The 15,446-nt window shown below is 46.7% G+C and overlaps 1 protein-coding gene across 2 annotated transcripts; it reads right to left on the bottom strand.

Moving 5' to 3' along the window:
* Nucleotides 1-383: 383 nt before the first annotated feature.
* LOC6616574 (circadian clock-controlled protein) lies at nucleotides 384-10,658 on the bottom strand. 2 transcript variants are annotated; one of them, XM_002040897.2, is made up of 7 exons: nucleotides 9,491-10,658; nucleotides 7,781-8,075; nucleotides 1,699-2,119; nucleotides 1,270-1,362; nucleotides 1,058-1,211; nucleotides 713-996; nucleotides 384-650 (listed from the first exon to the last, which is right to left on the bottom strand). In XM_002040897.2, exons 3-7 carry the CDS (start codon nucleotides 1,787-1,789, stop codon nucleotides 451-453), a joined length of 822 nt encoding a protein of 273 aa, XP_002040933.1. In that variant the 5' UTR covers nucleotides 1,790-2,119; nucleotides 7,781-8,075; nucleotides 9,491-10,658; the 3' UTR covers nucleotides 384-450. The 2 variants fall into 2 exon arrangements, with proteins under 2 accessions (XP_002040933.1, XP_032575103.1); XM_032719212.1 differs by lacking the exon at nucleotides 9,491-10,658 and having other exon boundaries at nucleotides 1,270-1,359; nucleotides 7,781-8,508.
* Nucleotides 10,659-15,446: the final 4,788 nt, after the last annotated feature.

The following is a 15,446-nucleotide window of genomic DNA, read 5'->3' as shown; positions in this document are numbered from 1 at the left end:
TGGTTCTGGTTCCGGTTTTGACTTTGCCATATGTGCGGTTACCCTCGGCGGGAATCCCCTCCTCCTGCCGCCGGGTTACGGCTTTATTTGCCGAGTGCAATTGTGTAATACAGGTTTGTGTACTTTTTACCCAGTCGGGTCGATCCTAGCCATCGTTTGCCGACTGTCTGTGCAGTGACGGCAATCCTGATATATTTTCCAGGACACGGCCGAACAATGTCTGATTAAGGTGCCGCCATTAGATTTCACTCTACCCTACCAGCCGGCAGTTCCAGGACTAAGGCAACAGTTGACCGACACTAATGCCTTTGAGAGCAGGCAGGAAACCATTTCACCATTTCCAGCAATCTATGTGTGCTGCTCCTATAAGGGGTCACTTCAAGTTTTTCCACAAACTTTATTGGCTACTTTTCACAGGATTCCCACTCCCAAATTCTACGGACAATTTCCTCATTTCGGTTTCGGCTTGGCCCTTCCATAAAGCTGTTCCGGCGTCGGGATGTCGCTCACAAAGAAGTTGGCTGGAATGAAGTGGAAGATCTTCTTCAGCACATCCAGCAGAATGTCCTCGATGGTCTGGGTGATGACCGTGTACAGGGCATCGGCCAGCATCCGCCAGTTGTCGTTGAAGAACTTGTTGGTGCTGTCCTCTGCGGCCGAAGGCGTTCAAAAAGTGGTCAGAGGATGGGTTCTGGAGACTGCAGCTACTTACCCAGTTGCTTATTGCCATTGAACAGGTTGGAGAAGTACGACTTGAGCCCGTCCATTTTAAAGTCCACGTGCAGGTTGGTCACGTTGTAGAAAGTGAACCCGCCCTTGGAGTAGAGCCGCGTCTTCGTGTGCATGGTGACCGTCATGTTCTCCGCGTCCAGGAACACCTGACCCTTTCCGTTGAGCGGGATGAGCAGGATCCTACCGAAGAGACTGTAGTCCGCCTGGAGCTTCATCTCGGGCAGTGTAAAGGTGGTCTTCCAGCTGTAGTCCTTCTTAAACACCCTGGAAAAGATGACTGCCTTACGGAATACGACTCATTACGACTCACTAAGCTCGCACTCACTGACTCTCCAGGACGTTCGTGTGCCCGAACCCAACGATCTTCACGTTGGCCAGCTCCACCTTGAGGTTGATCGCGTTGCTATTGCCCTGCGTGATCCGGATGCGGTTGAGATAGAAGGGATCGAAGCTCTTGATGCTGGTGAGCCCGGGAATGCCTATGAATCGGTAGCAGATAGTCAGCACAGAACCCTCATCGCAGGATCATCTACCCACCATCGTTGAGTTTATCGAAAAGCTGCTGGATGCTGTGGGTCGAGCAGTTGACAAAGTCCTTGTCGGCTATCCTACACTCTTTGATGTAATCTGCTGCGGTTCGGTTAGAATTTTGTTCAGTTCAGTTCATATTGGATTTGGATTCGGATTTGGATTTGGTTTCGGATCGAGCGCGGGTGCGAGTGCGAGTGAGGCAAACAATATACCCACAGAGAATTCAGAAAAACAAATCCGGTTTAGTGGTGCAATATTTTTGGCGCTATTCGAACAGCGAGTTCCAGCTGCTAAGCGGGTTAGTCACATATGTGTTAGCCAAAAACGGGGGGTGTTAAAACTGTTTCAGGACTTGGGTCTAAGAATAAGCAGACTTGAGCAGCAGAAGTAACACCATTTTCATTGACCGATCTAGCAATCAGGCAGCGCACTTACGCGGCTCTTTCAAAAAACCATCTTCGGCTCGAACTAGGCAAGTGGTAAATGCCACCAGCAGCACAATCAGTTCCATGCGGGCCATCGCCATATTAATCCGAATCCAAATTAGTGGTCGATATTCGAGGAATGGCCAAGCGACCAGCGTCAGCGAGCAGCAAATGAAAACTGAATGAAACCACTTGCATTTTCATATTTTCTGCGCGGCATTCGTTTGGCGGAAAAACTTGATTTGAGTGGCTTGCTTGCTTGGATATTTCGCAATCCCATCGTCATCGTTATCGCGCACGGTTGGTTAGTTGGCCAATTGTGGGGCAGCCAAGAGAACAGTAGTCCGCCAGCTGAGCTCTCGCAGTCGAATTGACAGCTCCATTTCGTCATCGATCTCCAGCTTCGCAGCGGCGCGGATCAGATCGGATGGCTGCGGTGGGAAAGACGGGGAGAAGTCTTCAATGAAAACAAATCACGCAAGTGTGGAGTTGAGCCGATGTTGACACTTGACTACTGACTGCGACCACGACTGCCGAATGGGCAATGGACAAGTTGCGAAACCAGGTGCACACACAGTTCTATTGACGGCCTGCAAACTAACCTTAACTTTTCTCCTCAAGTAGAGGCTACGGAAAAGGCTGAGGTGAAGAAGGCCAGCAAGTTCAGGGAATTACTGTCCGTCAACGGGGGTCTTAGGTCAAGGGTCCGAGAAAACCAAGACTTGCTCGGACGTGGCCAAGCTGAAGTCCATATATCAGGATAGTTGTCAGCAACCGTCTAGCCCACTTGAAAGCCTTTCAAAAAAGTTGGAAAGAAAAGCTTCCCGAGCAAGCCAGTAGTTTTTCGTTGTCTCGATTTGAAAGGCAATCAGCTAAGATGTGAAGAATAAGCAAAACAATTTATTGATGCCATTTATAAACCGTTCTTGGCAGCTAACTCATAAGACCTGAGCCAATATATTGACCATCTTAATGTTAGCGCTGGCCTAATCAAGAAAGTGAAAATACCTATAAAATCCTCATCCCATTTGGTGAAACTAAGCAACATACACTTGGCTTTGAGTACTTCAAAAGAAGATTAAATATTTGGCTTATCCGAATATAATCACCAGTGAGGGGGAGTGGAGAACGCTGCGTTATAATTAAGTCCTAACACAATGAAACCAAAAATCTCGGGTGGTAATCAGAGCTGCTTCCCAAAAGGTCCATAAAGGGTTGCCCTTGGCTGTCCTTTAAAACTCATAGCCGGTCCGAATGTCTGGCTTTAATTCCAATTGGAAGTCAGGCTTCCGAGGCAGCAAAACCCTGCAAAATTTCTGGCAAGTTAATTTGCATGAAGTGGAGTGGCAAACAGGAAAAGGGCAGCGAGACAAATAAAGGCGCAACCGGTGAGAGAGTTCCCCGGTGGGGAAGAGCAAATATTAATCCGCAAAAAGGAATTGTCACAAATTGTGTGTCCGGGCTTTTCTTTTTCCCACTGGCGTAGCCATTGTCCCTTTCGAAGGGCTCCATTAACGTTGAGCCATGCACCCCTTGTGTGGCAGGTTGGGCTGGTGCTCCTGCTGTTTCTCCAACGGTCTGGCTTTCTCACTGGTGGGCCAAACAACAGCTGCAGCAGGACCCAAAAGGACAAAAAGGACTTCGGAGTTGCGTGAAGTGGCGGACGGGGAAGGGGCTCGCTGATTGTTTCAAATCGCAAGTTTGGCTTACCTTTTGGGGAATTAATTTGCCAAATAAACGCTGACAAAATGCAGGCAACTGGACAAGGACAATCCAAAAGGGTCGGCCGTGGCCAGAGATCCAACTAATAGGATTTTGATGATAGTTGCTCGGTTGTGCTTCCTCTTTTTTTCCCTGCCGGAGTCCTCCTTCTGGCATTGCAGTCTGGCTGCCATAATCAATTTTTGGGCCGTTTCAGTCGGCCACTTGCCTCCTTTCCCTCCGAATCGCTGACATGATTGTAGCTCGTGACCCATGAAATGAGTTTTGCCATGTGTGATGCCAGGACGAGGGGCAGGGGATTGGAGCCCCATGAAATGGGCAGAGGAACGGCCAACTGAGCCGCAAAACCAAAAGCTGCGGCACATTTTGTATTCATGACTTTCTCTCCTTTTCCCCGCAATCTGCAAACATAAGTGCCAGGGTTACGGATAACTTTTTTCCTGTCCTTGTAGAACCGGAAAATGTTTTCACAATTTGTTCCAGTGAAAATGCATCCTAAATTTTAAACGCCTAATGTATCATTCAGAAAGTTTATTAAAAACAATTTACAACATTTCTGATTTTTTTAACATCGATGCATCGATTACTTTCACCCGTCTTAATCACAGGTTAGACATCAAATAGTCCACTAAAATTGTACAATTTAGATGACCCAATTCGAAATGTTCATAAAATACATTATATTTGATACCCATATTAATTATTTATAATTATATCAATCAGATATCCTGACGGAAAATTATATTTCGCAGCCCTGATAATAATACATCTCCCATTTCTCAACGTCCTTATTCTCCGCTAGCCCTTTTTTGTGTCTGAGATTGTGGTGGCATGATAATTAATTTTGGTGGCCCAAATATGTAAATTTGTGATTACGCGAGCAGTAAACAGAAATGGAAAATAATATACATAAATATAACGCATACGCACTGTCGGCAAATGCAGATTCCCCCAGAAAGACCCGTCTAAGCGGCTTAAATTGACAGGTTTCTGCAGAGGGGATCCTGGGGAATCCTGGGAGGGGTCCTGTTTCCCCATCGACAGCATGTGTGACCACGCCGGACGCCGCCCGGCGAGTTCATCAACTGAACTGCAACTTTGACTCGTTATGACCGGGAAAACTTTCGGATCTCTTGTTGTCCTTCGTTAGGATTTTTTATGCGCGACTTTTCGACTGCAACTTTCAATGAAATTCCATAATAGTTTTTGTGAGCGCTGCCAACTTTGCATAGATTAGCTGCAAACGAATATAAAAAACAGGAGAGCGTTGAAAGGAAAAAGTGGCCTGTGGCATTGCGCCACGCTTGACTTTTGGTGAATTATTTAATTAGCGAGTAGCGGGGACAACTTTTTCCGAGCGCTTAATTAATCACTGTGGTTTTTTACGTTTTGATGCGATCCCAGAATTTTCGTGGTAATTTGTTTACTTCTCATTTGAGAGGGCCATACGAAACTGAGGGCATTTCAAGTCTTCAGAAACCTCAAAGTGTATTGCCTTCTAAAGTCTGAAAAGTTTGCATTCACGCATGCCGCGATGTATATTTAAACTATTTATAAACAAACAACCAGCCTATACGACTTTTCTCCGAGCAGAAGCACGACAAGAAAGCCAAGCAAGTTTGTCCAGGCCAAACAGAAGAGTTTGGCTAAGTCTACGCCGAAGGAAAACCTATTAGTTGTGTGCCATTTGAAACCGTCGGGCCGAACATAGCAGCTGAACTATATATTCTCCCCTTGGAGCAAGATGGAGTAGATGACGGACTGAGCCAGGCAAAGTTTAGAATAAACACCCACAACATCTCGAATTGTAGACAGGCCAACCGTCCGCATATCTGTGCTCCCATAAGCAGATGAATGTGTGCTTCTTTTATGTAAACAGTTTGTGGCAACTGTCTTGCCGAAGTCATCACCGCCATTTTGGGGCATCATCATTTTCGTGCAGCCCGGGCAAATAATTTGAAAAATCAACATGTGGCATTCAGACGTCGCGTCGCATGGCGACAATTTGCGTCCGTTGAAGACTTGCGACAAAGTTTGCGATGCATTTACGCCACCCACATCCACCCATTCCCAGCGCGATTGTTGTTGGAATGCGTTGGCCTTGAAAAGTCCGATTTGGAAAACACACTTTTGCCATTTTCGAAAATCGCACTTCTCCGCCTTGTTGGCCCGTCCTTGTTTGCGTATCGAGCTGTTGTTGCTACTCATCTGAAGTAGATGAAAGGCTTTTGGGCTCTGCCAGGACATAGACCTCACCGCGAATCGGGGTTGTTGTTTACTTTAGCGGCGGGTGCGGTATCTTTTTCGCTGCCATTCGACTCCGAGCTCGTGTAGCTGCCAGAGCTCAAGTGTGTTTGCCAATTGAAATGCTAGACAAAGTATAGTATCTATGTGAGGCTTGTCGGGGCCGGTGATGATGTCGATGAATGCCGCAGATAGATAGATGGATATTAATGGGGTAGCTCACTGCCGAGCAAGGGGAGCATTGTTTCAAGAGTTGAATCAACAACAAGTTTTAGCTTTAAGTCATTGGTAAGATTTTTATCGAATCCCTGTAAATCAGGTGCAACAGAAATAACTTCCCAACACTTCCTGCGCGTGCGATCTTGTTAATTGCTTTTCACATCCTTCTAGAAAAATGTTATTGACATATCTGGTTGGAAAATTTGACGTAAGACAATTTAATGGAAAAGCACAAATAAATAATTGTCAGAAACCTATTTGGTGAGCTCAATAATTCAGACGACAGCAACATCGTAATGCGCACACCATTTGCATCTGGTTTGGCACCGAAATTTTATGCTGAGCGCGTGAAAATTAATTAAAATATTCCCTTGTAACTGCCAAGCGCCGTCGGAGCATAACTGAATTTTAATTGAACGCAATCAATGCGAATTTATGAAAGCTCACAGACCAAACCACCCACCACCCGCCCACTCCCACAAGGTCCTCCCACAATCCGACCCACCACCGGCAGGCATCCGATTCAAGCCGATCCAAAGGCTTCCCGGCAATTGGCGTTAATTTGTCTGTCGAGAAAATATCGAACAGAAAAATCAACTTTACCTCTCGGATCCAATGGAAGTGCGACCTGTTTAGAGAAGGGCAAGGATAAGGGCACTGAAAACTTAATTAAATGCACGGAATTCGCTTTGGGCTTATCGGCTGCGGGGGCTTTTGGTAGCCCGGTAGCCCAATGAATATTTATGCGTGTTAAAGGATTTCGAATAGAATATCATAGTTTGGGGTTGCATGTGAAATGCAATTAAATAAATTTAAATGCCATCTCAGCTCACCTCGAGCACTCTTGGCATATTTATTCAGATTTTAAAGCCCGTAAGTGCAGGGCATAAAAATAAATTCAGAGCGGAGCGGCAGAGCAGCAGACAGAGCAGCAGCAGCCAAGTCGAAATGAAATAAATCGAGTAAAATCAGTGTGACAGGAAGAAACAATTTAAGCATGTTGGACAGGATAAGCCCTCTGAGAGCGCCCCTTTTGGGGGCAAGGTGTCTGTGACAATGCAGCACTGCAGATGGCGTTGGGCGGCGGTTGCAGCAGGGGCGTGCAGGGGCACTGCAGTTTACACACAGTTTGCCAGCGAGACATGGTCGTAGATTTGCCAGCAAAAAGGATTTGGGGAGCCAACCGAACCGAAAGGCGTACACGACAAGAGGCGAGATGAGCGGCGCAGGACGAAATGTCCTAATGCAATTGTCGCTCCTGTGTGCGTGCACATGCACATGCAGATGCAGCCGTGTAAGCAGTCGCCTGTGTCTGTGAGTGTAATTGATTTTATCGGTCATGTTAATTTTGATTAAATATGCAAATAGACGATACAAATTCTCATTTGTCGCCCACTGACAGAGTGAGAGCCGCTCACGTGCGAGTAGATTACCTTGATGGAGGACAAAGAACACCGGGTGATGGACTCAGTGCCTCGCCCTTCGAAGAGATGAGCCCGTGACACGCAGGCACTGACTTGTATTATCATATATAATTCCAACGATTTTTAGTTGATCTTCAATATAGGAGGAAACTAGGAAAACTAAATCATTTTTCAAAGTGCAAGTATGGGGAAAATAAAAACCATATGTATATAAAGTACTTAATGGAGTTCTTATCTTGGGGATTTCTTCAAATCTCGAATATTATCCTTTTCTCCATTTTCAATATCATTAAAAACTCCTGAATTAATAGTATATAATAATATCGTAAGTAGCATAAAAGGACCGTTGATTTTTAGGTGATGTATATCATGACAGAACTCAATTGTGGGTATGGAACTAAAAATGTACACTGGTAACTTCCCTCTTAACCACGATGAGAGGGGTAGTACCTCGAGTTCGGTCCACATGGCTTCCTAACTCACCATTCACGACTGCATCGCTGTGGAAGGGCTCCCATTGACAGTTATTATGTTACGGTATTATCTCGTTATTTATGCAGCAGATGACAAATGCAATTTGTTGTTTGCACACCGAACCTGGGCCAGGAAGCATCAAGCATATAGCCCGGCAACTGGCAGCCCCGAAAATGGATGCAAGCACATGATAATTTCCAATCATTTGAATAATCTCCTCCTGGCTGGCCGTCCTCCTCCGCCGTCTCCAGCTCCTCCTCCTGCTCTAATCCTCGATCCCGTCGACGTCCGTGTTCGCTGTGCGCTGTGAAAATATTAGCTTAAGAAAATGTCTAACGAGCTCTACGTGCTGCGGCATTCAAAAGTGCCTGCCTCTTCTACCGTCACCGCCCGCCGCCCTTCGCCACGGACACCCCCATACCGAGGTCATCCGGCACATCCGGGGACACTGGTCCTAAGGTGAGTGGGCTGTGGGTGGTGGGCTGGACCACGCCTATTAGCTTCGGTGAGGACATTGGTTGACTTTCGTGCGGTTTTTGTGTATTGATTAAAATTGCTGGCCAAATGCGAAATTGACACATGAGATGCATGGACAATTAGCAAACGTTTGGAGAGGGCGAGTCTGTGATACGGAGGGAGCAGGGCTAGTCCAGACAGGATGAGGAGTATTTACACCTTCCGAACTTTGCCCTGGCCGCCTATCGCCGCCCCTAGCTCAATTCGAGTTGCGACGTTATCTCTGCGCTGGGTGCATAGCTTGTTTGCCTATGTCTAAATGCCTAATCATAAATCGAAATCTTTCTTTAAAAGTGGAACGCGGCAACAACATTGTACGCAGGTATATATCTTATCGGGGCCTATGGACGGCTCTAAATTAAAACAGCCTTCTGGCGATCGCATATAATATAATTTGAAATGGTATATAAACAAGTCGGCGTACCGAGGGTACAGTCACTACAGTCGCTGAGGTATTATTTGGCCGACAGGTGTCGCCTTGGGTTAGTTGGGTAGGATTGGGTAGGATTCGATGTGATAATCCACATTTGCATTGAGTGATGGCTTATACTAGGAGATCAGAGGCCTCTCAGATGATTGATGGGGATTAGTTTCGGTATAGAGTATGATTGAGCGGCGGACAGTGTCTTCAGCGACTGCCGCCTGCAACTTGATTGAAACTACAGTAGGAATAGAAATAGACGCGCGGCAGTTCTAATTGCCGTGCCAGGAGCCTGACAAATGATGCTGCCTGCCGGGGAATGTCCTGCCCCTGCCCCTAAGGGTGGGCCCACGATGCTGGCCCCATTTTCGCGCTGCAATTGTTGCCTATGGCCTTTTTCTCGCCGGGCTGGCAGACAGACTGACAAACTGGCAGAACGCCAGACTGGCTCTGTTGAAATGACTGCGCCAAGGCAGCCGGCAGCCTAGTCAAAAAGACGTGGATGGGAGTCGCAGCCCCCGGGGAAAACCGGATCCGAACTGAACCGACTGTGTGAATGGTGTCATTAAACGATTTTTCATTGCAAGCTGCCGCAGGTGAAATGTGCTCGTGCTGTGTGTGACTTTTTAGCGGTCCACGACCTTTGGCCCTTTAATCTCTTGAATCGCATTTGAGTTGCGGGAGGTGAAACATTTTTGTGCTTCTCTCCACTTGCCCGGAAATTGAAAATCAACTCACCTGGAGCGGAAATTATTATTTTTTTATTGACGAGTTTTCCTTACCCTTCCAATTCTGCCAAGTTTTCACCTCCATTTTGAATGTGCCATTGTTCGGCCTTCCTGAGATTGCAGTTTTTGAATACGTTTGGCAATCGGGGCACGTAGATTTTAATCAACTTTGTGTGGGAATACCCCAGAATGGAATTGAAAATGGTAAATTTCATTAAGTTCTTTGCGGCGGCTAATTTGGCGCGGTCATTCAGGAAATGTTAGGCAAGAATACAGATCTTTCATAAGCTGCACTCGTGCTTCGGTCTCTCCGTGTTTTGTAATATGTGCAAGCGCAATACTCGAGCTATCGGTGTGCTATCAGTGGGGAAATACTTATAAGGTTGCAAAACTATGACGGGCATGTCATAAACGAAAAATCATCCAAAACACTGTCAACTGGCAACAGAGACAAATAAATACAGTATAAGCTAGTGAAATGCATTAGGAACCCTCTAAATATAGTTCGATGATAGAGTTTTTGGTGCAAATGTCTTTCGTGCAGAAACTTGTGCCTGTGAAACTTGTGACCCGGGACAGGTCCATGTCAAGAAGTTTACTCACGGCTTATCGGCGCGGAGAAACTTCGTCGGGGAGCCAAAGGGGTCATACCGATGTGGGTATATATTTTTACTTTGAATCGAGATAAGATATGGCCACATACTTTTAGTACGCCCAAAAGTGGGGTGCAACGAAATCGTAAAATAAGAAATTCGTCGCCTGCTTACCTAGAATTAGTATTTGATGGCCATGTGGCCGCTGTTGGTTTATATAACGACATACTTAGTTACTGTCTAATACGGAAATAGCTGGGTAACCAACCGATTGATAAGACAAGAAATGTGGGTTAATAGCGAGTGGGTAAAGAGCTAAGCTCCTCCGATCGATGGAACTCTTACGATCAACTGCAGGCTTAGCACTTATCTTACGTTGAAAACTGTCAATGTGATTAGGATCTCCACTGGCACCATAAAGACATTTAGGCATATTGAAAATTTAAAATATTTGATTATCCCATGAAATCGAATTCTAAATTCCCGCAGCCATCTCGTTCCCGGCTAGCGCTCATGCGATCGGCATGTATCGAAGGTGCCCGTCTTTATCTTATCTCGAAAGGTGCCTCAGTGGAAGCATGTACATCGCCGATCGGCAACACATCCTCAAACATACGGTTTTGGGTTTCCTTATCGACGACCTTTTTACACAATTTCTATTGCCTCCAAGCTGTCACTCTCCGGTTCCTATATTTGCTCGACCGCTTCCGACCGCTCGGGTCTATCAAGATGTAGAGAGCCACTGAGCGCGGTTTTCGGACCCCGCTTATCGGGCGGGGTTCCCGACACGATACGATGCGGACTTTGGGGGGCTCTGTTCTCCCTAGTGCTGGCCCTAACCCTTTCCGTTTATCCGAAACCCCGCCAGCGAAACTCAACCTGTTTGCCCTATCTACCGGGAGTATTAGACCTGTTTATCCAGCACACATTCGTCACTAGTTCGTCATATCTGCCCTGAAGAGCAGTCGATGGTTCCCACTGCTCACTCACTCACTCGCCATGATATCGATAAGAGTCCCAATCCAAATCCAGTTATCTGGCCGCACTCACACTTTCGCACCTAAAGGTAAAGCAAATAAAAATCGCTCGCCAGATAAGGAGTATCGTATAAAAAGCAATATCTATGAATATATGTCATTATTTCGTTATTGAACTCCGAAGTGCGCAGTGCGCTCGAGTGCCAGTTGTGTGGCTCCTGTTGAATCCGAAGTGTAGTGCATGTGGTGGATTAAAGTGTTCTCAGTTATCCTCGAGGATTTTCCACGATCGGCGTGTCTTTGGCAAGTAGAATAGCAGGCTTATCACATGTTCAATTCAATCTGCTGTGAGATTCTTCTATTCTACTTTCGACAACACCCGTTAACATCAGACTGCCAAGTGCACTTTCAGTGGAGTTATACCAGCTAAGTTATATCGTAGTTCATATCGTAAGTTTGTTATCTGTTCTGCGGCAGTATTTCTTTTTTTCTGCCTATCAGTCCAACCACTCGGCTGAATCATCATTTCCCAAAACTGGGCGGGTGAATACCGGTGAATTGGGAACTTGGGCTGCGAAACCATGGAGGCCCAATTTTCGCGCTGATCTCATTGCCGTCCACATAGCCCCTTTGGGGACCATGTGACGGTTCGTTCGCTTATCACTGATTAGTTATGAGTTTTTATAGAAACCTGTGCTGGTGAAATCAACTTGAGCTCCTCGCTACTTTTGGTGATAAGAAATCGGGACACTTTTCGCTCTAAATTTAATGGTATTTTTAGCTTTTGATGGACGTTTTGCAAAATTGAGAGAATTCAAGAAACTATTAAGAAGCTATTCCTTATCCCTATATCCAGATACCCCAACTTACCCACTTTCGTTTACTTAATGCCCTAAGCATTGAGTTGGAGCTAACGACAGTTTATGCCTCCACTATGAAGCCATCTTCTCTGGGATGGATAAAAAATAAGCGCCTATATCCATGTCATTTGTCTGTCTGCTCCAGTCGCTCCAGCTCGCTCCCTTTTGACTTTGTCAGTCAACATAATGAAAATGCAATTAATTTTTTCCAGCAATTTCTTTTTCAGCCCCAATCCCCGATTCTCAAAGCTGACGCCACGTCTGTGCTCGTTGGACCCCACTCAACCCGGCCCGTTTTCACCCATCCGATGCTGTTGCAATATTATGACTCCTGCTGTTTGTTCCGACAGGCGGCTGAGCCGGGATGGTGGGAAAAGCGGCAAAAGAAATGTTTATTGTGAGGCATTTTCTATGGCGATTGCAATGCCTCCTCCCTGCCCTTTCACCCTGCTAGCGCCAGCCATTCGCATTAAATGAGGAAACCAATTATTCGCGCTTATAAAGATTTACCGCCATAGAGCCCCACATACAGCCCAGCCCAGCGCAGTTAGACAGTTGGAGATATAGATGCGAGTGCTTCAACTCCAGCCCCCCACCAGTGGCCTCCGTTTTGTTTCGCTTTTAATGGGAGCCCTCCGCTTGGCCGCAGGCTCGCTGATTAAAGTCAGGGATTGCATTGCAGGGTGTCCTGGTTAGTGGAATGCGGCCATCCTGGGAAGTGTATGGAACTGGTATCCTCCAATATGGGATACTGTCGAACGCAGTAATTACTTAAAAGTATACAGAGGGAAATGACAGGCTTAGCAACGATTTCTTGGGTTGCCCTCTCTGGTGCCACCTCCCCCACATCGAGCTGGCCATCCACATCCACTTATCCCTAATGCGGCCACAATTTCCTGTTGGCCGAAAAACATTTTCGCAAGAATTTGCTCATTTCTAATGGGAAATGCTCGGCGCGGCCAATTTGGGTGTGCACAGGCGCCTGGCGAGACAAAGGCCTACTCAAGCCGCCCGTCTGGGCATCCTTATTGCGGCTCCTGCCGCTGGCATAACTTGTCATTTGTCTTGGACACTCTGGAACGAAATCTCGCTGAAATTACCTTTCATTTTGTCATCAAAAACCACTTGAAAGGGGCATTCACGAAGGCGGAAGCAGGCGTCAGAAGTCGCTCCCCGGGTGTCCTGTCCCGTCCCGTCGTGTCCTGTCGTTAGGGGAAGTCTGGCCAGCCGCAGCAATTACAGACGTTAATGTCCCACAGCCCTGCCCAGTGCTGCTCGTCCGTGCCCTTTGGATCTCCGATTTCGGCTTAAAGTCTTTCACATCCGGCTTCCGGTTCGCCTTGGCTTGGCTCCTTTCGGCTTTTGCTTTTATGCGACCCTTTGTCCGATGCACTTCCTGAAACCGAAAGCGTATTGGGGCCCAGGATGAGAGAAGCTGAGCTGAATCAGAAGCGCTAAATTAAAACGTAAATACCACTTAGCCAGGCTATGAAGCAAGTGGCCGCTCTGGCCGCTCCTACCTGTAATCAGTGGGTAATTAAGCGGAGGAGCGGAAAGTGAGCAGGACACCTTGGAATTGCTTAATTTGTGCAACCTGATTTAATGACTCTGCTTTTACTTCGCTTGCTTCCAGAGCCGAAGTACTACCGTAAAAGTATCCACCACCTAACGGAACTCGGGCTAGGAGACCGAACTTAATTTCATGGGACGCTTATCACGCGCCAAACTATAAATATGCTTCTAAACATTCGTTTTGACAGCTTCATCTGCTCCATCTGCAATGTGCAGCCACCCTACCACACCGTGGAGGTACAGTCCCGCCTCGGGCTCGACGTCGCACCAGAGCAAAGTTTTTTTGCACTTCTTGTGCCCGTTTTTGGAAGTTGGGGTGAGTGGAGGACGATATTGCAATGGCTGCAGAGTGTGCAAAAAATTCTAAACTGCAATAAATTCATCAAATGTGCAATGAAACATGCTGTAATGTCACGCCCACGGCCCCATTCATCCGTGCCACCCGCTCCGGATCTGGGCGGACCACCCTCGCCGCTAACTCCATTAAACGCGCTCCCTTCTGGTCCGGAATTGGGTGATATTTTGTAGGCAAATGTGCAATAAATTGTAAATGTTTGCCGTCCGTGTGGGAGCAACGTCCCGTGGTTCATGGTGATGTGGCAGCTGTGGAGCGGCCCCGTTAAAAATATGCGATGCCCCCAACGAGTGGGGCTCACCGAAAAACTTGTCCGCTGCCCGCCTGTCAACTTTTATAAGTGTTTTTGCAGATTGTTTTTCGTCCCGAAGACTTTTTCTGTTCTGTTCTAAAACGTGAAAAAATGCAGAGCAGCGATAACGGTGGCATGCAGCGAACGCAATTTACTGGGCGGAATGGACGAGACGGGACCAGATAATGAAACACGGATGGGAAAAGTTTCGGAGAAGTGAGATCATAAACTAAGTCAGGCCAGGAGGATGCAATCATATATCCCTGGGGACGGGGCAAGGAGTGATTCGTGAATGACTCAATCAATTGGGGGCCACTTAAGTGAAGCATATTATCCTCTTCGTGTGTTTTTACTAGATAATTATTTTATTGATTACTTTGTGTATTTCCGTACTAAAATATGCAACTGCACTTTAATAGGTGGCTTTTGGGTACAACGGGGGGCATACAAATTGTGATCTAAATAAAGAATGAAATACAATTTCATTATTTTAACCGATACAACCTTATTTTATTACATTGTTCCCCGCATTTCGATCACTTTACCAAATGCAGCCTCGTTTATTTAACACCGTTTCGAAGTTCCGAAACGGGCAAAAATAAACAAGCCAGAAAATTGTGCCCACACCCGTGCGCAGCTCATTCAATTATGCAATTATTATTTGGCTTTTATTTAATGCAATTAAAAAATTAAGCGGACTGCAGGACCGGACCGAGCTGGAAATGTGCTGCCTGTGCAGGATCCTGACAACTTCACTCCCCACCTTCTCCCGCCCTCAACAATCGAGAGTGGGTTGTGCAACAATACTATCAGCCGAAAGCTGCAAACTTCTGAGGTCGATGTGCCGGGGGTCAGGCGCCAAAATGTTGCCTAACGCAGCAGAAAGGCCCGAACACACAGCCTCCACCCAAATCGTATGCGTAATTTGGCTATTAAATCGTATTTTTATTGAAGCTCGTGGAAGGGTGCAGGACACAGAGCACAGAGGGACGAGCTGGGGTTCGGGGTCACCACATTCGAAAGCCCGCTCTGGTGCCCCAAGCCCGGGTTTTCGCACGTGCGGAGGAAACGAGTTTTCGGGGGACTACTTTTGCAAACGCAACGGAAACGGAAAATGTTCTATTGGTTGCCCCTCGAGCGCCCACCACTTTGAACTGCATCCCAAAAATCCGCAATTCCGAAACAGCTGCCTGCTAATGGCAGTGCTCTTCTCGTACACTGCGAAAAATGTCATGGGTGCAGGAAAATAACCGTCTCGAAATTCCCTTCACACAGAACTAGCACATGTATCTGTTCTTAATTGTCATGCATGCGTATATTTGAAGTATCTACACATAAATAATATTATTCTTCTTCCCGGA

This window comes from Drosophila sechellia, chromosome 3L (assembly GCF_004382195.2).
Source record: "Drosophila sechellia strain sech25 chromosome 3L, ASM438219v1, whole genome shotgun sequence".
Taxonomy (NCBI): domain Eukaryota; kingdom Metazoa; phylum Arthropoda; class Insecta; order Diptera; family Drosophilidae; genus Drosophila; species Drosophila sechellia.
This window is presented reverse-complemented; position numbering and strand designations above follow the sequence as displayed.

What these genes read in the sequence shown, in the direction of transcription:
- LOC6616574 (XM_002040897.2), bottom strand. Translation starts at nt 1,789, where the DNA reads ATGGCGATGGCCCGCATGGAACTGATTGTGCTGCTGGTGGCATTTACC. An exon ending in TGGTTTTTTGAAAGAGCCGC is followed by an intron (nt 1,363 to 1,698) that starts GTAAGTGCGCTG and finishes ACCGAACCGCAG; the next exon opens with CAGATTACATCAAAGAGTGT. An exon ending in TTTCGATAAACTCAACGATG is followed by an intron (nt 1,212 to 1,269) that starts GTGGGTAGATGA and finishes ACCGATTCATAG; the next exon opens with GCATTCCCGGGCTCACCAGC.